The 22,247-nt window shown below is 44.2% G+C and overlaps 1 protein-coding gene across 1 annotated transcript in view; it reads left to right on the top strand.

Annotated features, from left to right (window-relative positions):
• The first annotated feature begins 1,203 nt into the window (after positions 1–1,203).
• NPTN (neuroplastin) overlaps positions 1,204–22,247 on the top strand; it is a 57,989-nt gene continuing 36,945 nt past the window's right edge. The window contains exon 1 of the mRNA XM_067305418.1: positions 1,204–1,341. Coding sequence (XP_067161519.1) covers positions 1,254–1,341 — 88 coding nt within the window. The 5' untranslated portion in view covers positions 1,204–1,253. The remainder of the gene's footprint in view (positions 1,342–22,247) is intronic.

Raw genomic sequence — 22,247 nt, forward strand, 5'->3', positions numbered from 1 at the left:
ATCTCCCCGCCTCGGATGCACGCTAGAACGATGGATTCGCATTCGGCAGCACGCTCCGACCGCTTGTGCCGTCCTGTGATTCAGAGCTGTCAGAAATCTGGCTTAAATGGGCAGCTAAACCGGGTTTACACTCGGCTGGGATCACCAGAGCAACCAGAGCAGCAGCATATCTGTATTTTCCAGACAGGGAAATAAGGAGAGAACTTGGGTGAGCTGCCCGGCGTTCATGGGGCCAGCCTAGGGTGGAACCGCGGCCGTCGGCCGTCGGCGCGCGCCGCAGCCCCCGCGGCGGGGCCGTCCGGGCTGGTCCGCTGAAGCGGGAGCTGGTCCTCGCGCGTCCTGCGCCCAGTTCTGCTGCTAAGCCGGGCAAACTCCTGCGCTCCGGGGGCTGCGGGGCCTCGGCCCTCCAGCTCCGCAGCCGCAAGCCCAGCGCCCACCCCGCAAAGCACCCTCTCCTGGGAAATACATAAGCGCTATATGTTTTTATACAGAGTGGTGTCCCGGGGTGGCGTGACGGCAGCCCCGGGGTGGCGTGACGGCGGGCGCCGGGCACGGACAGGCCCCTCGCAGGCGGCGTGTGCCCCGGCGCCCCAGCACCTTCGCGGCTGCGGGACGGCGCATGTCCCCTCGCGGTCGCTGCCGCCAGCACCTCGTGTGCCGGGTCGCGGCTTCGCGGAACGCGAGATCCCTTTGCCACGCAAGCTCCGGGCCGAGAAGCGGCGCGGGGGGACCGCGGCGACACGCGAACTCGCGTTTCAACTTATTTCGGGGCTGCGGAACGAAGCACTCGCTGCTCTGGCGCCCGCGCAGCAGCTCCGCGGCCCCGGCGCTGCGCCGCCCGGGCTCCGGTTGCCCCGCTCCCTTGCCGAACACCGCCAGCCCCCGGCGCCGTTACCCGCGGGGCGGCGGGGCCCCGGGCGGAGGCGGCTGCGGGGCGCGGGGCGGCCCGGGTGGGCGGGGAGGGTCCGGCGCTCGCCCCGCCCCTCGCCCCGCCCCTCGCCCCGCCCCGTCACGTGCCGCGGCCGCCCCGGGGCCGCGCGTCGCCCCCTCCCCGCTCTCCGCCGAGTCTCGCGAGAGCCGGCGGCAGCGTCGCGAGAGCCGGCGCTGCGGTAGGAGGTCGGAGGCAGAAGGACGGAGCCGGAGCCGCCTCGCTGCCCGCCGCCGCCGCCGCCGGTGCCTGCCTCCCTCCCCCCCTCCCCGCGCCGCCCGCCCGCCTCGCCCCCGCGGCACCGGCCCGCCGCCGACGCAGGAGGATGCCGGGCTCCGGGCCGCTGCCCGTGGCGCTCTCGCTCCTGCTGGTCACGGCCAGCCTCCTCCCGGGACCCGCCGCGGCGCAGAGCGGTGAGGGCGGGCGGCGGCGGGGGGGCGGCGGCGGCGTTGCTAGGGGGGCGGCTGGTTGCTAGGGGGGGCGGCTACGGCGGGGGCGGAGGGTCAAGCGGCGGGGCCGGGGCGGCGCGCTGGGCGCGGCGGCGGCGGCGGCGGGGCGGGAGCGGCCCGGGCGGAGGGGCCGGCGGGGCCGCCGGTGCCGCGCGCCGGTCGCCCCCGCTCGCAGCCGGCCGGGAGGAGGCTCCCGCGTGGCCCGGGCGGGCGGGCGGGGGGAGCGGCGCGGCGCGGAACGGCGTGCGAGGGGCAGCGGTGCCCGGGACGCGGCGGCCGCTCGCTTTTGCCCCCCTCGAGGCGCTCGGGAGGCGCCCGATGCCCCGAACGGCGTGCGGAGCGCTCCTGGTAAAATGGAACATCGCTTCCCGCCTACTAAAGCTGCATCTGCTGAGCTGCTTTAAATGATTTATAATGCAATAAAATTGTAGTTTCTTAGCAACTAAAGGGATCCTCTGATAGGACCACGGAAGGGAAAAAAACCCTGCTCCGGTTCTTATAGGGTAGTGTGATCTAAATCTAGCATAGCATACCTCCTCCCTGATGAGTTTGCAGCCAAGTGCATGACAATTAGTGGCAGAATGAAGCGGGGCCAAGAGGCTGGCCTAAATGAGTGCAGTCCTAGCACTTGGAGGAAGATCCTGCGGAGCTTATAAAAATGCATGTCTTATCATGTGATCCTAAAGCTGAATGTGCACCGTGAAGTCAGTTCTGTGCACTCCCAAAGTGCGTAAGCAGAGTCCTTCTGGTGAGTGCTTTCTTATGCAGCATCATGGTAGACCTGAGAAAGGGAACGCGTTAGCGTATCGACGCTATAAAGGTCAGGGGTATTTGCTTCACAGGAGACCCAGATTTGTGTGCGCTGGGAAAACCTGTCTAGATGGAAACGATACCTTATTGCTATAACAGTGGAATGCAAGTTTTCATCCTTTCTCCTTCTTTCTCCCTCCCTCCTTTCTGCTCTGCAGATACTATGTAGACCTAGCAGTTTCCCTCTCTTGAGGTGAGAATTTTACCTTGCAGCATGAGGTCAGCTTCACTGACTGCATGCTCTAGAATAACCATGAGGCTTTCAGTGTGTTTGACAACTGTAATAGAGATGTAGATTATAGTAATAATGGCCTGAAGATCCAAGATATGAGTTATTGCCTCAGTATATGCAGATTTTGCAGTCTGAAGCAGAACTGAGCCCCATGTCTGACTACGTTAACCAAATAGATGCAGCTTTGGTAGCCACACTATGTGAATGAAAATTGTGGGCTTCCTGCAAGACCAGGCACTTTGTGAGGAGCCTAAAGGAGTCTGGGCAAATTCCACTGGAGTTCAGTGGGAATTAAGCATCCGAGTCCTGCGAGCTCCCAGGAACGCGCTGGTTGGATGGTGGTGCGGATAAAGTCTGGTTCTCTGTTGCAGGGATGCAGTCTGATTGCTGCGATAGCTCTGCTATCTGAGCAGCATCCTGGCAGAGTTATCTGCCTATGTTTCCCGTTTCAGTTGGCTGGAGGGAGGTGAGCGGTCTTCAGAAATGCGAGCTAAATGGGTCGTGTGCCTGAAGCTGTTCCTGTGCGGAGTTAGCAAGCAAGGTGTCAAGTGCTGGCAGCTGGTATAAAAATTCTGAGTAGCCAGTTGATGGGCAGTGCAAACACTTGTTGTTTGACAGTGGTTACATGTCTGAAGCTCAAAAATGGAATAAATTTTTGGAGGTGGATGGAAGGCTTTAGGCTTTCCATGTGTTAGTCAGGACTCCCATTGCTGACATGAAGTTAGCCAAGCAGTACCAAATGTTAGCATGAGGTAAGACTGGAGACCCCAGATATATTCTGAAAGCTCATTAATTTTTGTTTGGTTAGCTAGGGACATCCTAGCAATTATATGGTAAGGGAGACTGAGTTTCTGGGCTGAGATAGAAGGAAATGTGCATAGGTGCGTGAAAGTGGTCTCGAAAAGGAGCGGAGCGCTGAAATTGTGTAAAGCAAAGGGAAAGGTGGAGATCCTTCTGAAAAAGGTTTATTGCTGCTAATTGAAGTGCTACTCCAACCTGAATGTGAAAAGGAATTTAAAGATTGTAGGCAAGATTGTAGGAGCTGTTTTCTTTCGGCTAGTAATGGCCAAAGAGACGCTTACCGAAGCAGAACAATTCCTCTGTGCTTTCACATGAAGCATGTGTACAGCCATTTACTGAACTGTGCATACTTCTTGTAAGTCATTGGAAAAATATTGTTCTTTGAATAGGTACGTCTAAATACATCAGTGACAACTTGGTTAAAAATCCCTACGTGAGTAGTGACAGGTACGCTCTTCGAAGGATCCCGGAGCGCGTACCCAAGAATCGCACCATCTTTTATTGATACGTAGCCATCGCTGTAGTGGAAGGCGATGCTCCAAAGTGTTTTTGAATGTAGAATAACACTATGGCAGCTTAGGATGAAAAATGAACAGTAATGTACCTGTTGAAACTGCAGGAGAGGTCACAGTGTTTGATGAAACCACTTGCTTCACCATAAAATATGTGCTGTGGAATCCTGAGTGTCTGCAGGAAGTCGGCCTCTCTTCTGCTTCTGACAAGAGATCGCCACTGAATTGCCAGTGATTCTTTTTTTAGAATTAATGTAGCTCAGAATATTTGTAATTAGAATCACCTACAGATTTAAGCCTAATAAAACTGTAAGTTGTTTTTGGGGGCGTTTGTATGCATTCTTTTTAGAGCTCTTACATAAACACCTGAAGATCACAGAAAAATTTACATGTCAGAAATTTAAACTTTTCCTGAGGAGTCTTCTGAGAAACTTGTCAGGTTCTGCGAGACTGCGTTTCCGATGCATACTAGTTTGTCGCTTGTTTGCGGAGCGTGGCTTAGACGAGGTGGCAGAAGGGAGGGAGAGAAGAGAGATGAGGAAGCATGAGGAGGAACAGCTGGAAAAAGTCAGTCTGTAAAGAAGATCCGTGTAAACCCATACTTCCCAACGGATTTTTGTTGGAAAATTACTTTAGCGCTTCAAACCAGATGCTATTCTCCTGATTGACCTGGATGTTTGTTGTTAAAATGACATGCCTTTTCTGGTTGCTGTTTTTTAACCGTAGCAATATATTTGCTTCTCCAGCTACTTGCTTAAAAATAAAGACTTCAGTGTACTAATGCTTTCACTTTGGAGTGTTTGGATTTAAAGGAGCATGGCTATATTTTTACTGTTGTCTAAAATAGATGCTTGCGCTGCCCCTGTTAAATCCCCAGCGTTTCTCCAGTGCACCAACGTGAGCTGATTTGTTGTCAATTTTTAAAGTTAGTGCTTCCCTTTTCAGAGCTCTGGTCTGGCAAAGTGCATCTGAAAACAAACTCAGTCACGTTTTATGTAGAGGAGTGAGTTCTTAAACATCACTTATTTTAAAATATTGTGAATGCTGATTTAATAAAGCTACATAGGATATTCAAAGCTAGACATAAGGACAAATAAAGGAATTTAAGTTAGGTGGTACTTGTTTTATATCTGCTCTTTTCATACTCTGATTGGATGAATGAGAGGGATCTAGCTGATTTAAAAACATAATGTGGCTTTTCTGATGGCAGAAACCAGTATAGAAATGACCACAAAATTGAGGAGTAGTTGTCTCCTCTTAAAAATGCAAGCAGAAAATCTTCCTTTTATGCTTGCAATGCTCTTTCTGACTGCTGGTTCTCATCCATTTTGTGCTGATTGTATTCTGACAAATGATTTTAATGGTCCCTAGGTAAAACTTAGAAACAGTTTCATGCAGCATTTATGGAGACTGAGTGTGGGCTGAGCATGGAGAAAAATGTTCAAAGTTCTATTCTCTTTCCCACCATTTCTTTTCTTCTTCCTCCTCCAACTCCCCCATAGGAAACTTAAATACAAGCAATATGACTAATGTGTATACACTTGAAAACTGCAATAAATTCTAGCAGATCTCTGCTAACAGGTTAGGAGGGAATAAGCACTGGTACTAAACATCTCAAACGGTATTTTTCATTCTGGCAAAAAACAGTTCAAACCCAGGAACTCAGTGGAACTACTTTTAAATGGTGACATTTGCTCAGAGCTTTACGTACCCTAACAGTATGATGCTTTATGAAGACTACTTGCTGTTACGCTCATGAATGAGGCGCATTCTCTCCTTCACAATGAGCCGCTTCTCTCTCTGTAAGTACTACTTTAGAGGAGGCAATTGTAAAACACAGCGTTGTAAGGGACAGCGCTAGCCTGTGATTCATCCTTCTGTTGCAAAGCCAGAGCAACTGTGTTTGTGCTGTTCTTCTAATGATGGAGGTGCTCCAGCTCCCGGTCACAAATCTGTTACGATGAAAGGTCGATAATCTGTTTCTGCTTATCTATTAGCTGGAAAGATCTTCCATGAATCTAACCTAAACCCGCTTTGCTATCGTTTTAGGCTTTTTATTCCTTATTCTAAACGGTGTGGATATGGGGAGCAGTGTATTTACTTGTCATCGGCAGCTACTTTCAGCGCTCCTCCAGGTTAATTATCATGGTTGTTCTTCATAAGTTGCATCTTCTTGACCATTCCTGTTGCTTTTCTGTGGATTTTCTCCAGTCACGTTTCTTGGAGTGTGATATGTAAAACTGGACACGATTCCAGTTGGGACCAGACCAAAGTTCAGCAGAGTGGAAGGATCACTTAATGTGTCTTGCATATGGCATTCCTGTTTGCATCATCATACAAATGCTTTTGTACAATATAACATTGTTGACTCACGTCCAGCGGGATCCCTTGTGGTCGTCAGATCTTATTGTGCAGAGCTGCTTCTTCACGTTCTATTGCTACCTAAACCAAGTAGTTCGTGTATGTTCTTACTAAAAAGGCATCTTATCTAGTTCTGATGTTTTATCCCAGTAGTCAAAATTATTCTGAAATCTTATTCTATCTTCTTGAGCACCCACCACTACTTCAGCTTGCTTCTAGCCCATCATTGGTCTTATATTAGGCTGTTTTCCACCTACTCATTTACTTACTATAATGTAGCTTCATGAACCATGTGTGTGTTTTTTAAGAGACAGAGTTTTATTTTTGGTTATGAGACTCTTGTATGGGGCAGTATTAAAAGCCTTAGTAAAATTAGGAGTCCTCCACAAGTACTGTAGGATGGCTTTAATTAAACCCAACAACCTGACAGCATCTAACTTTCCGAAGCAATCTCTGACGTGTTCCTAGAGCTCTTCCCCAAGACCAGGTCCTTGTCACTATAATGCTGCCGCTTTGAATGGCATATGTGATGGTAGGAGCTTCTTCCAGGCTCTACTGTTCACCTGAACCTTCCGAGCGTGTCAGAGTTGTGCAGGTTGTTTGCAGGAACCCATCTGTGATTCAGGTGCTACTTCTGTCTCAAAGCAATGAACTAGATGTGCAGATTTAGAATCTGATTCTATACACGATGGATGAGTTCAGTCCATTAGATGCTTGAGGATGGCCTTTGCGTATTTGGTAAAACTCATTTTAAAAGGAACTGTTTATTTGTATTTCAGAAAGATTGTGGTGACTTGCATCTTTTTTTGGGGGGGAAAGAGGGGGTTAATGCACAAATATGAAACCAGACTTGCATAAAGTTGAGGGGGTTAGAATGGCTGTTAAAACATAACTCAGAAATTATCAAAAGTCCGTATTAAAAATCAGATCCAGTTTCTTAAAATGTGGTAATTATCTGAAACATACTTATGTGCCTTCAAAAATCTTACTTGATATATTAAATAGAATTTTACTCTAGGAGTTAAATACTTTTTTATGGTCTGGTACTGCATTGTCTTTTTTATGTTGTCTTAAAAGATCCAATCTAAATACATCTAAGTATAATTTCAGCCTGGATTGAATGTTTGTATTTGTGTCAAAACTTGAAAGTGTTTTCCCCCCTAGTAAGATAACTATTGTAGACTTCTGAAAAGTCATTCCAGGTTGATAAGCTTGAAGCTTTTCTGGGTCATCTCTGTGGTTGAAGTCACAACTTCCGTGCTGACGCAAACTCATTCAAGGAAAAAAGACAGTAGCTTTTGAAGCTGTGAAGGGTTCTTCATCATCTGGCATCGGAAGCTGTAGAGCTCTGCCATAATTTGGAATTAGAAGTATTTTGAGAGTAAGATACAAGATGGACGTTAGGTGCTGATCTAATGATTGAGTCTCCAGAGAAGGCTTGGATGCAATGTTTTTATAAACTATGTTAGCTGTTGATAACAGATTGGAAGCCCTCTTATGTGTGTCTACATACACATACATACATATGTATATATATATACACACACACACACATAAACACACACAAATAAAAGACAGGTGGGGTGTGACTTTCTCAAAGAACAAATTTTCCAAGTGATAGCATCCAAACCAGACTAACAGCAGGTAACTAACTGAACAAATTTGCCATGTGAGGTGTGTCTGTATAGAAAAATAAGATTGTAATGTCTTGTTCTGTCTTGAATGAAGAATAAAGCAGGTTTTAGAATCCTTTGATTTGTATAGGTTTGTTCTACATTGAATGTTTTAAAATATCACACTAATGAATCTATTAAGCCAAAGTACTCCTGAGCTTGTTGCCCGTAACTGCATTGCTACGGGAACCACTGCTGGGTTTGAGTATACGTAGGGATCACGGTGGCTCTCCCTAGAGCGTGTGCGCTTGTCTGGAAACCTAAACTACTACACGCAGTCTCTAAGAAGCATGTTGAAGACACGAGAACATAAAAGGAAGGGGGGATATTCTAGACTAGAAAAGGGAAGACTTGAAAAGATCCCATGAGTCCGTAACTTCAGGTAGTAGCACAAGTGGGAAAAAAAAGACTTAATTCTGAGCGGTTGGTAAGACTGACAAAAGGCTACATTTGGAACCGAGAAAGAAAAAATTGAGCTTAAATGTCTAGCAAAAGAGCTTGACAACGATTTTGTCAGTGCAGTAGGCTCCCAAAGGACATCATAGCAGAGCAAAGGCAGATTGAAATAATTCAGCGAAGGCAGCAGCAGGAGTTAAAAACAAACAAAAAAGCCCCCCACATACACACTTGAGTGATTAAAAAAAAAAAAAAGAAAGAAGAGATAGATATTGTGCTGACTGATAGCTTCTAAATTTTTTTGACCTAGTTTATGTTAGAAAAGCTGTGTGATAGTTAAATAATCTACCTTAACAGGTTCAAGCTGTAAATGTAAAAACATTTTAATCGATTTAGGCTATAGTTGAAGTGGTTAAGCATGACTTAAGTGATACTAAACTGGTTTAAATGCAGTTCACAGAATCACAGAATCGCTGAGGTTGGAAGGGACCTCTGGAGATCATCTAGTCCAACCCAGTTCCAGATTGGAGTTCAGCTTGTTTCTTTTAGTCTCATTAAACTCATGCAAGTCTCCTCGGGTTAAAAAGCCTATGTCTTTCTGTAGTGCCAAGCACAGTATTTAACAACTGTCCTAAGTTTACAAAATATTAGATGATACCTCACTTCGGTAAAATCTGAAATTGCTCTTACAGTCCAGAATTGGAAGAGCAGTGAAGGTGGCTTTAGTAATGGCTTTGGCCATTAGGGTCACTTGCCTTGGAAAGGAAAAGGTGCCTTGACACCGGCTCCAAGATTGTGAAAGGCAGTATGAGAATTGGATGTGGTTCTTTTGCATGTTATTCCTAATACACTAAAGGATAATTAATAGATTTTTGGATGAGAAGGTGAGGAAGAACTAAAAACTTGACAGGTAACTGTCATCGGAGGGGGAGGTAAATGCGACTTGTGAACTACTATGGTCAGTGATACCACCTAGCTTTCCATGGCGCGATGAAGGGCGGCCCCTTGCCTTAAGGGAGATGTCGTGTTCAGTGTCTGCATATGGTAACAAGGGTTCTGCAGCAAACGTTTTTTCCCCGTTATGACTGCGAGGCTACATAAGCAATGAGTTTGGCAGTTAGCTGCGGTTGAGGCTTACCGCTTCGCTCCAAGAGGTGCCTTGGGGAAGCGATTTCAAAATCCCGAAGCGGCTGAACACGCAGCTTTCGGGGCTGAGGAGCAGCCTGCGCCATGTCTTTGGCAGTCTCCCCTGGATGGACTCCGCTGCCACATTCGCGTGTCTTGGGAACCGGGCTTGCTCAGTCCGACGGATTTTTTTTCTGCATTTTCATGCTTTAAGAAAATCTAACAAGTGGCAGAGCTATCGCTGGCTGCGAAGTTGTATAATATGAACAATCGCATTAGAAGCAAGGGTTTGTAACTAGCCTAGTAGTAAAATCTGAGCGTGTTTCAGGTGTGCTGGAGAAATGGGTGCGGATGTTTCCAGAGGGCAGAGGAGAGAACGGTCTTTGCCAGTTGGCCAAACAGCTAGGCATTTCAGGCATACCTGGAGAACTTCTTAACAGTTGCTCTATAACTGCTGTTAATTATCAGTACTAGGAGGGAACTCTGCTTGCATTTTGGGTGGCAATGGGGGAAAGATCAGATTGCCGCTCCCTTTAGGCTTCCTGCGCTTCACTTTGAGAAGTGGTGTATTTGGTCCCTGTAATCTAGAAACGAAGACTGCCAGTGATGGCAGTTTATCTTGTTTCCTTCTGGGTCCTTGCCCTCCGCTCTCACGAGCGTCACCCTTTTGCGTGCGCCTGGGGATGACCATTTGTGTCTGGTCTGGCACCAGGGTCTGCAGAATTGCCTAAAAGCTTCTCGTGCTACTTCACAAGATTGTCTGCTCTCCCTTCTGCTATGTTTGGGTTTTATGATGCTTTAGATTGCCTTCACCTTTGGGTTTTCTCCTTTTTTTCCTTCACCCTTCAATATAAGTGCTATCAGCTCTGACCTTTGCACTTTCAGAAGTGTTTGAGCTTTGCCCTATTTATGCTGTTTCTTTCTTTATGCAGAAGGTGTTGAGAAGATGACGCTTGAGTACCTGACACTAACAGTTCTGTCCTGCGAGAGCTTTTCTGCTTGTTGTCAACATGACAGTAGTATAAATGTTTTCATTATTTGTGTTTAGTTTGGTTGCAGTGTAACTCTTTATGTATATAAATATATTTTAGTTTCTCGTAGTCTTTTAGAGGGTCCGGTGGGTTTCTCTTCACAGTCACAATTAGCTCTCCATACTTCAAGTTTTGCAAGTATGGATTTTGCTGATGTTTACTGTGAAGCCAAAGCATAGAATTTTAGGTGTTAATAAATGAAGGTTTTGAAGGTAGCGGTGACAAAAAGGATGGAGTGCGAAGCGATGCAACGGTCTCTTCCTGGCTGTTTGCTTTCTGAAACAACTGCTTCAAGTAATGGGATAGTTTACAGCTCCCCTCGGTTTTAAGAGTACTGAGCTTAGCATCAGACTAAGTATTGATGATTCACCTTCAAATTTGATTTGTTAAAATTTAATTTTGAATTGACAAGTTTTTGAGCAATCTGCTGTGAGGTCTGTAGTGATTTATGGTCTTATTTAAAGGTAAGAGTTAGGTTTGTGCAAAGCTGCATGTTTGGGGTCTAAGAGTCTCCAAGCTCCTATTTCTAGAGCTGTCGGGACCAATTTAAGGACCTTAGTCTTGAGCCATGTAGAGTAAGATGAAAGTCATTTTAGGCCTCTAAGGAGGGAGTAGTTGGGAGAAGAGCAGAACAGACAGGGCAGGGAGAAATAGCTGTGAAGCAGCTATAAATAACGACCACGGCAGGAACTGCGAAAGGGGAGGGATGAACACAGTACTGCTTATGGTATTCTTCATGTGCTTTTCCCCATTTCTTCATCTTCTCCAGTCTTACCTTCACAATAGGATGCGGGCTTTATTTATTTATTTTTGGTCACTGACCTCCTATACAGTTTAAACTGTTTTGCTGAAAAAAATTGCATGTAGGCCACTGGCAAACATTCTCATTCTCTTTTTCTTTCTTCTTGCTCATTATCGCTTTATTTGTGCCTCTTCTAGGCTGGAAACTACTGCAGAGATGATTATCCTTTTCTTTTTCTGGCACCTATCGGGTGTTAACCTGGCATTGGCCGCTCAGTCGGTGTCATGGTACAAATGAGTGTGCCGTGTCCTGCATTGCTGCTGTGCTGTTTTGGGCTTTCGATGTGACAAAAAGGCGGATTTATATTTCCCAAAGGGTTTTCCAAATATCCTGCTGTAGTCTTCCTTTGCAAACTGAAATGAGATGGAAAACTACTAAATAAAGTTTTCAGGTTTTTTGTGGAAATGTAAACTTGCTCTAAGATGGTTATAAAAACATCGCCTCTGTTTTAGGAAATCCCTCAGTAGCAACCTTTTGAAGGCTGGCAGAGTAAGTGTACGCTGGGGGAGCATCGCTAAATGTTTGAGCTGTTCTTATGTTCTTCCCGAGGCCATCGCTGTTAAAGGTCAGGTACAGGATAAGTTCTTTTGATGCTTTGATCTGACCTTTGATAAGGTATTTGAAAAATACCTTTTAATGCTGTTGTAAAATACCGTACAATTTAAACGTGGTCTTTGATTTAAGAGCATGTGAAAGACTGTTCAGTGCAGTTATATACAACTCTTTAACAATGTTTTACAGTGCTATGGTATAAAATAGATGAATAAGTACCTTTCAATTTTAGTTCAGTTCAGAGAGACAATTCCAAAATACTAAAATAATAATTTAACCAAATTATTTAGATCACCATTCATATTCTTCTCAAACACTACAGAATCTCTAAAATGTCTAACATTCTTTTAAATAAATCTCACTCATGCAGTGGCATGATGGTTCAGTGTCCCATAGGACTGGTACATACTGACTGTATAGGTGCTCATCCTGTTCAGTAAGGCAGTTTAAGCGCAGCGGGCAATTCTAGTGAGCTTTTCTTGGGCCTGAGATGAGGAAGAGGTAAAATATGTGTTGAGTAGGTTCTTAAGCTTGTCTTATTGATGAGGCGACACAAGTAGTTACAGTGGTAGCTCTTGCTTTTGGGTGCTCTCAAGGAGGCACTTGGACCAGGGGACCCAACCACAGCTATCTCGAGTAGTCCAGACATCAATTCTAACAGTGCAGGCTCCTGAGATCTTGCAGATCCCTTTGGTATTTTTTCTTCTTCTTTCCTATCTCTTGAATTTCACCATGAAGTCATCTTAAACCTTGCCTCTCAAGCTTCTGGTTTTTATTCCCATCAAGCTATCCGCATGAAGTGTTGTATCGGTGATGTGACAATATTGCTGCTGAATTCAAAAGATCAGAAGAATTTCTGATGAATGAGTGTTTGACTACTGCTTACTGAACTGTTGGCAGGCTTCTGTCATTCTTTTGGAAGCATTCTAGCAAATACAGTTATTTTTCTTCTGTAAGTAGCATTGGTAAATTGATGTTGCTATTTGGTAAATATTCATGCTTACACTGAACAAAGGAACAGATTTCTGTCAGCATTTTCTATCTTCTCTGTTTTATTCTACCCATTTGAAGAGTCTGAATGTGCGTATCCCTTAGCTGAACTGCGGCCTTTGTCGTAAAGAGGAGCAGGGGGTAGTCTTGGGGTGATCAAAGCCGAAATGTCAGCTGAGAATTCCAGTCTGCCCTTAACATTGTAAGGTTATTCTTCTTAGATAGAGAACCCAGAAGCTCAAAAATGGACTACTCTAACCTTGAGTGAAGTTATTGCTGTTATTGCCCTTCTGCACATAATTTGAGAGGCGCAGGGGCAAAGTCACCAGATCTAAGTGGTTAAAGTACCCAATCTGGGCAATCACTGTTAGGCATTGTATTAATCTTGCCTAATATTGAACTTGAGTTTTCTCTCATAAATAGCCATATTTGACGCTGTGTAGGAGCTGCCCTCAGAAGTTTATTTGCGTGCAAGGTATCAAACCAGAGTCAGGAGGCCTTGCGAGGTCAAGCCACCAGTCCAAAGAAGGATCCGATTTATGACGCAGCTCAGATGCAGCTACAGATACTGGCACAAAGTAGTGTGAAGGACAAAGCTATTTCTACTGGAATGTCCTATATACAGAGCGTGAGGTATGGAGAGACAGCTCGCTGTGGACGTCTGAGTTAGCAGTGACTTCCTGTGGCCAAAGGCATGTTGTTAGAGTAACAGGCATGTCAGAGCGAGGTGAAGCTAAACGGTGCTGTAGAAATGGTTTTGGGGGAAAAACTATTGCAGAATGCAACTTAAAACAAGTGTCTCAGTTTGCAAAGCAGCGTAAATCTGGCAAATAAAAAGAATTGTGGCATCCTTGCTTCTTAATTTCCTTCCTGCCTTCCTTGTTCTTGTAAGCAGAACACTGTCTGGTGTTCTCCATGTCTTGGGTTGTCCATTGCCGCTCGTGTACGCTGCACCTTGTTTGACCGGGAAGATCAAGACCTGACCTGCTGGAGAGATGTTTCTCTGGAGTTAATAGGCAGTGATTCTCTCCAGCTGTGGAGAGCATAAACTTTTGATGTAAATAAAGCATCCCTCCTCTAACCTGCACCCCCGGGGCAGGGGCAGTGTTTTACGTATTGTTGTTAGGCAGATCCTGCTCCGTTAAAAGTTGACCTGTCAGATTTGCTTTTTAAAATGTGTTGTACCTTTTTCTAATAATGCTTCTTGGGCACGTATATTTTTGCTGAATGACTTGTTCTCGAGCCTGCCTCGGATTGCATGACCTGTTACATAATCCAGCATTTCTGCAAAGGGCATTTCTTTAAAAAGGTCTGTGTATTAAAATGCCCTGCTTCCTCATCACAGATGAGGCTGAGAGCAGCTCGTACTTCTGCAGAATGCCTAAAAGGGAAAAAATAGGTTTGCCATTCAGTATGCGCTTCCTTCGTACTAAAGAAAAATGTAATCAGTCCCCTTTCAAACACACGTTTGTTGGTTAAGGAAAGGTGAAAACAGAATTGGAAAGTAGTTTAAACCTTGAGATCTCTAATGGAATAGTCTGAGGATTTTAAATAACTAATCTGAACACAAGATTTTTTTGTTATCCTCACCAACCTTTTACAGTGTTTTCAATATTTTAGGATGCAAATCTGTTTGCTTTTAATATTCCTGAGATCTTCGGCATGCAGGCTTTAGTCTCTGTGTTGCATTTAAACACTGGACACACTTGAGTTGCTGTCTTCTGCGAGAAACACTAGCAGCTGAGCTGTTGGCAGCTCTGCTTTTCTGTGGAACTCTGGTTTTCTGTGTTTTGAAGATGAATTTATTCCCACTTACTTCAGTGGAGTGGGTTCCTGGTTGTTCACATCTTTTTTAGCAACGTACAGGAGCTGTGTCTCTGTGTTTTGGAGACATTCTTGTATGTTTTCTAGCTACAAAGAAAAAAAAAATCTGTAGTGACCTAAAAAAAAAAAAGGAGTTAAAACTAATAAATGCTGTTTTTTTCTTTTTTTTTTTTCCCCTAACTTCTGTCAGAGAGAAGCATAAATGGAAAGAACTGGAGAATAATGCCAGCCTTTTCTCCCAACCTTTTCTAAGGATGAGGCAGGCTTAATCTTTGGAAAAAAACTTTTTGAGAAACTAGTCTGCAGATCCTCAGTGGAAGGCAATCTCTAGTTAAATGCTTCTCCATGGGATGAAGCCAGTCTCCTGACAAGGAGCACTCTTCTGAACAAGCAGGAATTTGAATGCATGCAAAAGCATCATTTGTCACTCAATTATCTCATTTTAAAAATGTTTGGCATAACATCCTGCACTGCACCAACATCAGGAAACAACAAACAGTCTCGCTTCATTGAGGTGATTAGATTGGGCGTCTGATACTCGGAACCAGTTAAGTGTCTGCAGATAAGAGGACTCTGTGCCTTGAGGTTAGAATACTGATAGCTCAGGGTTTTACTAGAGGGAGGGCGCGAATGCTTAGTAAACTTGATTACAGCTTACAAATGTGTCTTTTGAAACCTTATTCGGTTGATTGCAGAATGAAAACTGCCTTAAGTCACTTGACTCTTGCATCAATGCTGAGCCCTTCAGTTCATAGTCAACCCTGGGCAACGTTTGTAGCTCATCCATGTGGCATTCAGGAGCGGGATGAAGACAAACCCCTTTGCCATTGGCGTATTCTGATATTAAACCTGATTTGCACTCTGGCGCTGTCCTGAATTCAGCCGGGTGCCCTCTGCGAGGGAACTTGCCATTTTTCTGGGATCTGGGTAACAGCTTTGTCGTTCAGATTTGTTTAACTGACGTTACCTAAGTTGTTGGTCGGCATAAACTGCCGGATGAAGCTAAACAGTCTTGCCTGTTTAAGCACGCGACTGGAACGTCCCATAGCTAAATATAATCCTAATGAAAGAAGTAGCCTGCTTTCGTTACTTAGGATTTGTCCATGGTCTTCAGCTCTGGTATTTACAGTGTATGTGAGCTACTCTAAAGACTGCTATGAGCAGTTCTTGGCTGATGTCCTCTAGCATTTTCTTTGAGATAGGGCTTCTAAGGCACTGACCAGCTGTATGATCTGGATACTGTTAACCGTGCTGCAGAACAGGTAATATATGCTTCAGACTGATCAGAGCTAGCTTAAAATTGTTGCTTTTGATCTTTTGTTTATTTGGAGAGCATTGATCCTAGTCTTAAAAAGAAGCGAGGAATTTTCTGTACTTACATATATTTTTCTATACAAGTAGACTTTTCTATACTACTTCTTGCAGAAGAGAACACTTGATCATGTGTGAAGTGATATCTAAAATGTCTGTAATAGCATACCCTTCTTTAAGTGCATAAAAGGACATTAATAAACTCACACGGCAGTGAAGCTTGGAGTTCTCCAGATTCTCCTTCACTGCCTCTAGTCAGAAATTGGGGTTTAAGAGGCAAGCAGACTTTCTTAAGGAAGCGCTTGTAAACTGACAACGGGGCTTGCGCTCAGCAGAAAATGAGCTATGTTGGGAACTTCCGAATGCGCTATGGGGATGTGCCTGTGTGAAAGCAGCACCCACTTACCCCGTGTCTGCTCCTTGTGTGTCTTCCGAGTAGTTAATTTAGTCAGGTAAGACACTGCATTAGTTATCAGCACTTTTGAGCCCCTCTCAGAAAAATATAGGAATCGGCATGTTATATATCCTTAGCAAAGTTAGCAATTAAATATGAATGTCAAGGTTTTCTTCCTGTTTAAAGTGGAATGTGATTGGGTTTTGTTTCCCCACTTTTGCCGTAACTAAGTGAGATATCAAGTTTCCCTGTCCTTTGTAAAGGACACAAGCTGGTGTTCCAGTTAGATCTTCAGACTATGATGTCTTGCAGTAGAAGAGATTCAGAAATGTGGATGTTGTGCTTTAAGTAGAAAGAACAAAGGTTTGCAATCTAACATGCTTCAAAACGTGACCGTAGCCAGCCAGCTGACGTCAACGTGGAGCCAAAATGAGGGAGTAGATGTTAATTTCTTGTCCTGAATATTTTTCACTTGCTAAGGTATTCCAGACTTGAATGTATTTTCAGTTCACTTACCTTATGCTATCAAAAATATACAGGCATAGGATTGCTGCAAAACAAGAACTTTCCAACTCATGAAAACGTGTACGTATATGAAAAAGGTGCTTGGAGAAGGTTTCTGGACCCCAAAAGATTATTTAGTAAGAATATATTTGGGGTGAAAGTAGCTTCCTGAAGTTGGAAAGACACAGCTATAATTCCCACTGCATGCCAATCTCGTTCTATGAACGGTGTTTTGACGCGTTTTTCAGGGAATTATAGTTAATGAGATCAGTTCGTGCACAGGTACAATGTGTGGTGTCAGCGCCCGTAAAATAGTAGTGGTGCTTGGAAGCATTTGCTGTGTGAAATAGAGTATTGTTTGTTTACGGGGAGGAAAATCTTAAATAAAAATTCCACAGGTTCCCCGTGTGTGGGAGAACATGAATGAACACCTTGTCATGTGTGTCGGAGCTCCTTGGCCTGATCTAAGTGGGTTTTTCTTTGGGGACAGGGGTTGGACCAGACCCTTCCGAAACCCTTTCCAGTCTGAATTCCCTGATTCTAACCTCAGAGCAGATCACCATGTCCCTTCCCTCTGCGCAGATGCAGGGAGGAAGGAAGCGTTCCTTGGCTACGGGGGACGTATTCCCAGGATGCTCTTGCAGCAGAGAAGGCTCTGAAGCATTTTCTGAAGCATTTACTTTGGTCTCTCTGAATTTTACTTTGGTAAATAATTGACATTAGTTTGTCCTTCACTCTTTTTTTTTGTTTGTTTGTTTTTTATGTCAAACTGAGCAAGATTTTCTGATGCACAGAGAAATACAGAATGTTGGTCTGAATCCAGAAAATGTTAATCCTTACATCTGTGGACTTGGAGAAAGTAATCTTTAGGTTTCCCTCTCTGTGAAATGACTATAAAGCTGCAGCTTGGACTTGGGCATTTTGGCATGATACTCACCGTATAATGTTTTCCTTCATAACAAGCATAACCTACCTTTGTCTATATAAAGCTGCGGGAACTAAGTTCTTGTATTGCTCCAATTCTGAGTTTTCTCGTAGACCAACATACGCTCGTCTGGACGTCTGATCCAAATGTCCAAGTGCTGTTTTTAAAGCATCTTCTGTTGGATAAAGAGTAGGCAATGGCAAAGTAGACCACAGCAGTGAAGGCAAGTTCTCAGTTCATTGCGTTTATGCCATGCACCTAGGAGACTTGCTGCCGCTTGCCCGGCGGGGCACGCGATGTGCGCCAGTGCCGCGGCGCCTAAGGAGTTAAACTCGTGGGGCCGTACAGCAAAGGGGACAGCGAGTGCCCTGTGAAAATTAAACCCGGTTTTTATCACTTCACTGATAAGAGACTGGTTCTCCTGTGTTGAATGAATGGGAAGCCATTAAACCTGCTAGATGGTAGGCAAAAATGCAGCATGTTTTCCTGTTTCCCAGGGAATTTAAGTATCTTTCTCCCTCTCCTCCAGCCAGCATGTCAGCTGTCACTTCTTTTGTACGCATTTGACTCACTTGAAATGCTTTCTTCTAGTAAAGGTCAGGAGTGGAAAGAAACCGCATGTTAATTAGGCTGTTTTTTTCCCTCCTAACCGGAATAAAAATGCAATACTTTGTCAGTGATGCTGTCTTTTTTTTTTTTTCCCTTCTGGAAAATTTATCACTTAATTAACATCCTTCACTGGAGAAGAAAAAAGTCTTAATTAAGCAGAGTACCAGGTTAAGCAGCAGACACTCAGGCTTTCAAAGCCCAGATGATGGGCGTCTTCGGGAGGGACAGGGCGGGAGGGCAACTTAATGCAGTTTTCTTTTGAAATTCTGATGCCAGTTACAAGTGAGATTGTTGCCCTGTGATAAAGGTAAAAATAGGCTAAAGTGAGTGCAAAGCAAACCCACCTGAGAAGCACTCTGTAGACTACCTGAGAACATCCGTGCTTTCATGGTTTAATGAAGTCTTTATAGTTACCAGGTAAGTTGATCTCCCTTCCTGAAAGCAAAATCCCCCTGGTCACTCCCCTCCTGCTCCAAGCACACTTTGAACCCGTAAATACCTTAGAATGAGGCAGTTGTTTCTAATTCTTTGTACAAATGTAGCCATTCAGAAGCATCTTAAATGTCTGCACCTGGTTATATTGTAGTCTTCACTCTTAAATCCTCATAACTGCAATTTTTTCGTAATTCCAAGACAAAGGATCAAACGATTTGTCTGGTCATTCTGAAGCATTTGCTGGTGGTCATAAAACTTCTCTTGGTTTTTCCTATGCAGAGCCTGGGGTACTTGGGAAGTTTGGTTTTGTTTTTTTTTCCTCAAAACATTCTGCCAAGAGTTGATAATTCAAAATAACAATTAGGAAAAGGATATGAAAACAGTTCAATAAGGAGATCTCCCTGAAAGCTTCAACCTGCATGCCTGGTCTTGGCAGCAGAACCTCAACATAAAAAGTGGTGGCGTTTCCTAGAAGAACGTACCTATCTTGTCTGGGATGCCTTGGGTAGCACTAGCGGAGAGAACATCCGAAACTTCGCGTCGGCAAAGACGTTTGGGTGTGCGGTGGTCTGTTCGGGAAAGGCCTTTCTGAAGTCATGTATTTACAAAAATGCGTTACAGTATGCTAAGAAGAACTTTTTTTTCTGGCTGTTCAGAGACAAGGGGGACAGAAAAATGGGCCAGACGAGATGTGCTTTATTCGGTGTATAAACATATGGGATTCCAGGCAAAGCTATCAACCAATATATATAAACAAACCCTCCCGACCCGTGCCGAAGGCCTGAGGGCTGTGGGGAAGCGGTGAAATGTGGGCATATGGCAGGCTAATGGGACAAGTAGGAAACATCAGCCCCGTCGCTGTTTACGTTATGGCTTTGGTTGTAAATATACACAGTCTGCAAAGCGTTCAGTCCCTAAGCAGTCGGCGTTTTAGCTGTGTATTGCAGGGTCGTGCTCGAAATTGGTTGTGTTTCTGCCCTAGCTTTGCAAACACTTTTTATTTTTTTTTCCTTTTTGAGCTTTGAACTCTGTTTTTTCTTCCGCGTATAAGTGGAAACCACCATATGATAGAGACGAGAGGAGCGTTATCATGCTTGACAGATACACGCTGCCTTGCCTCTGACTGCAAAACTGCTGCGATGTAGTTATATTCCTTGTGACCAGAAACATTTTTGGAAATGTGTTGCATTTCCTTAATTTGGGTCACCTTTGTACATTTGTGTGCACGTGTTCTTCTATGAATTGGTTTAACTAGTCCTTCACGTCCCTGAGCTACATAGCCCTCTTGTTCCTCTGTCTTTGTAGACTCCATTTTTAAGACTATCTGCTCTTCCTCTTTGATGTTGATGGACTTGCACTTTTTTCAGCTCTAACCTTCACCCCCGATACAAGTAATAAATCTAGAGAAATTATAGCTTGTTCTAAGTCTCATTAGGGCTTTTTGCAATCCCTGCGTTTCATTTACTCCTAGCTGCTTATGTCTTTTTGCTGGAACTGATTTAATGTTTTTGTCAACTAGCATTTATCCACACTTTCTTTTCTTAAGGCAAAACCTATTTTAAAAAATTTATTTATTTTAATTTTTTGAACTTAAAAAGATTATTATTCCCCTGCTTTGCCTTTCCAATACCACTGGCGTTGATGCTTTTGCGACCTAGTGTATCCTGTGTGAAGCTTCGGTAACAAAAGCTTGTCTAAATCGATAGCATAAACATTTTCACAAATGAAGGATGATTTTTGGCAGATACTGCCTTCTGGCTGTTCGTAGGTTGGTAGATAGCTGATCGTGTATTTTATGCTAATTGTTGATCTCTCTGTCCAGCTCCTTTTTTGTGTGTTCGTACTAGCAGGTAAGGAATTGGGGAAGCTCTTTGGTCTTCATGATGCTCTTTTTAAGCTATTAAGGAATCTTCTTCTATGTAGTTTTTTCATTTGGGCTCCAGCCCAAAATGCAAGCTGCCTTACATGCTGTAGAAGCTAGGCTTGGCTTGAATTACAATTAAATATTTTTCTCTGTACCTCTAATATTATTAGGTCTAAATTCCTAGCTGCATGCTGTATTTAATGCTCCAGTTGCAGGATCGCATCCGCAAGTGGATAAGGTCTGTTCCCTCTCCCCGCCACAGGTTTCCATAGGTGACAGGTTCCTGACTGTCCCTGGCGCCGTCTGCAAGCAAATGGTGCAGCTACCGTGTGATGCTGGAAAGGGTATTGCTAGTATGTAAAGCTGTGATTAATTTATATGCCAAAGCTGGAACGTAGCTTAGCTTGGCATCGCTTGCTTTTGACCTGCAGGTAGCTCATAATTATTGGCAGAAGAAAAAATCATCTGAAAAGATGTCTTTCATTGATAAAGCCTCGTGAATGAAAGCAGTTCGCCTAAGAGCAGCGAGGCTAGGCTTTTACATTCGTTTCGACCCTCGATCTTTAGCCTTCTCGTCCCCTCTTCTCCTCTGAACCCTAGAGTGGTTTAACATCGAGCTTTCCTAGCTTTCTGGCTCTCGGAGTCTGCTGCACACGTTCCTCTTGCTGCATATGGAAACTTTTGGCTGCCCTTTCCATTAGCTCTTCGCTTCTCCCCACTCCCACTTCAAGTCCACCTGTCTGTTTCAAAATACAGTTTTGTTTTGTTTTTTCTTACTCTGGATCTTCACTACGGAACAAACCGTAACTTGCAGCTCTAACAAATGAAGCGCCTGTGCTGTGCACTGGAATTTGTGCGCCTGTGGCAGAACTGCATGCAGAGACTAACCTGTTTCTCTAGTTTTAGAGCATTAGTCTTCTGCTTTCCTCACCTTTACCCTCGCAATTGGCGGGGGAAGATCAAAACTTCAATAAGCAAACAGTGCATTAGAAGCAATTTAGTATAATTGTCACTTGTTCTTCAGTGTCCTGCAGGCAGATAACAGTAAATTATTTAAAAAAAATGCTTGAAAACATGATAGTGTACTTGAATCGGTATACCTTCTGGACCATCTTGCGTTACTTTCCTTGCACTCTGATATATTGTGAAGATCTGTAAAGACCTTGCAGGATTTAGGGATATTTAATGACAGGTTTTCCCTTGTTCTTTTATGCACAATAGCAATTAGCCTTTAAATTTTTTTTTCTTTTAGTGAGGGAAAACTCACTAATAAAACAAAGTTATTAATGATGACAAAAGAAATACAGCTGTCATTGACACTTTTTATCAAACCTCAATAAGAATTTTTTCTTAAAAGCACTTGAAGATGCTTATTCCCATTTTACTGAACAACAAGGATTCAAATAAGAGTTGGGCTATTCCGCCACTTCCAGTGGTCTGTATGATTTTACGGAGTGGCATTCTAGCTAATGTCTCCTGCTTTGCCCTTACCTTTGCCAGCTTTTGAGTGTTGGCCCCAGTTTTGCTCTGCTCTTCCGTACCGGACTGACACTTGTAAGCTGAAGCGCAGTCAGCGGAGCCCTTGCATCGAGGCCCTTAAAAATCATTCTTGCAACCAGTGCTTCCTGCAGGTTACGCTTCGAAAACTACAGGCAGCCATAAAATATGCATGAGAGCAGTTTTCCAGTTTTCAACTGATAATACTATAATCCCCTTAAC

Source organism: Apteryx mantelli, chromosome 15 (genome assembly GCF_036417845.1).
Source record: "Apteryx mantelli isolate bAptMan1 chromosome 15, bAptMan1.hap1, whole genome shotgun sequence".
Taxonomy (NCBI): domain Eukaryota; kingdom Metazoa; phylum Chordata; class Aves; order Apterygiformes; family Apterygidae; genus Apteryx; species Apteryx mantelli.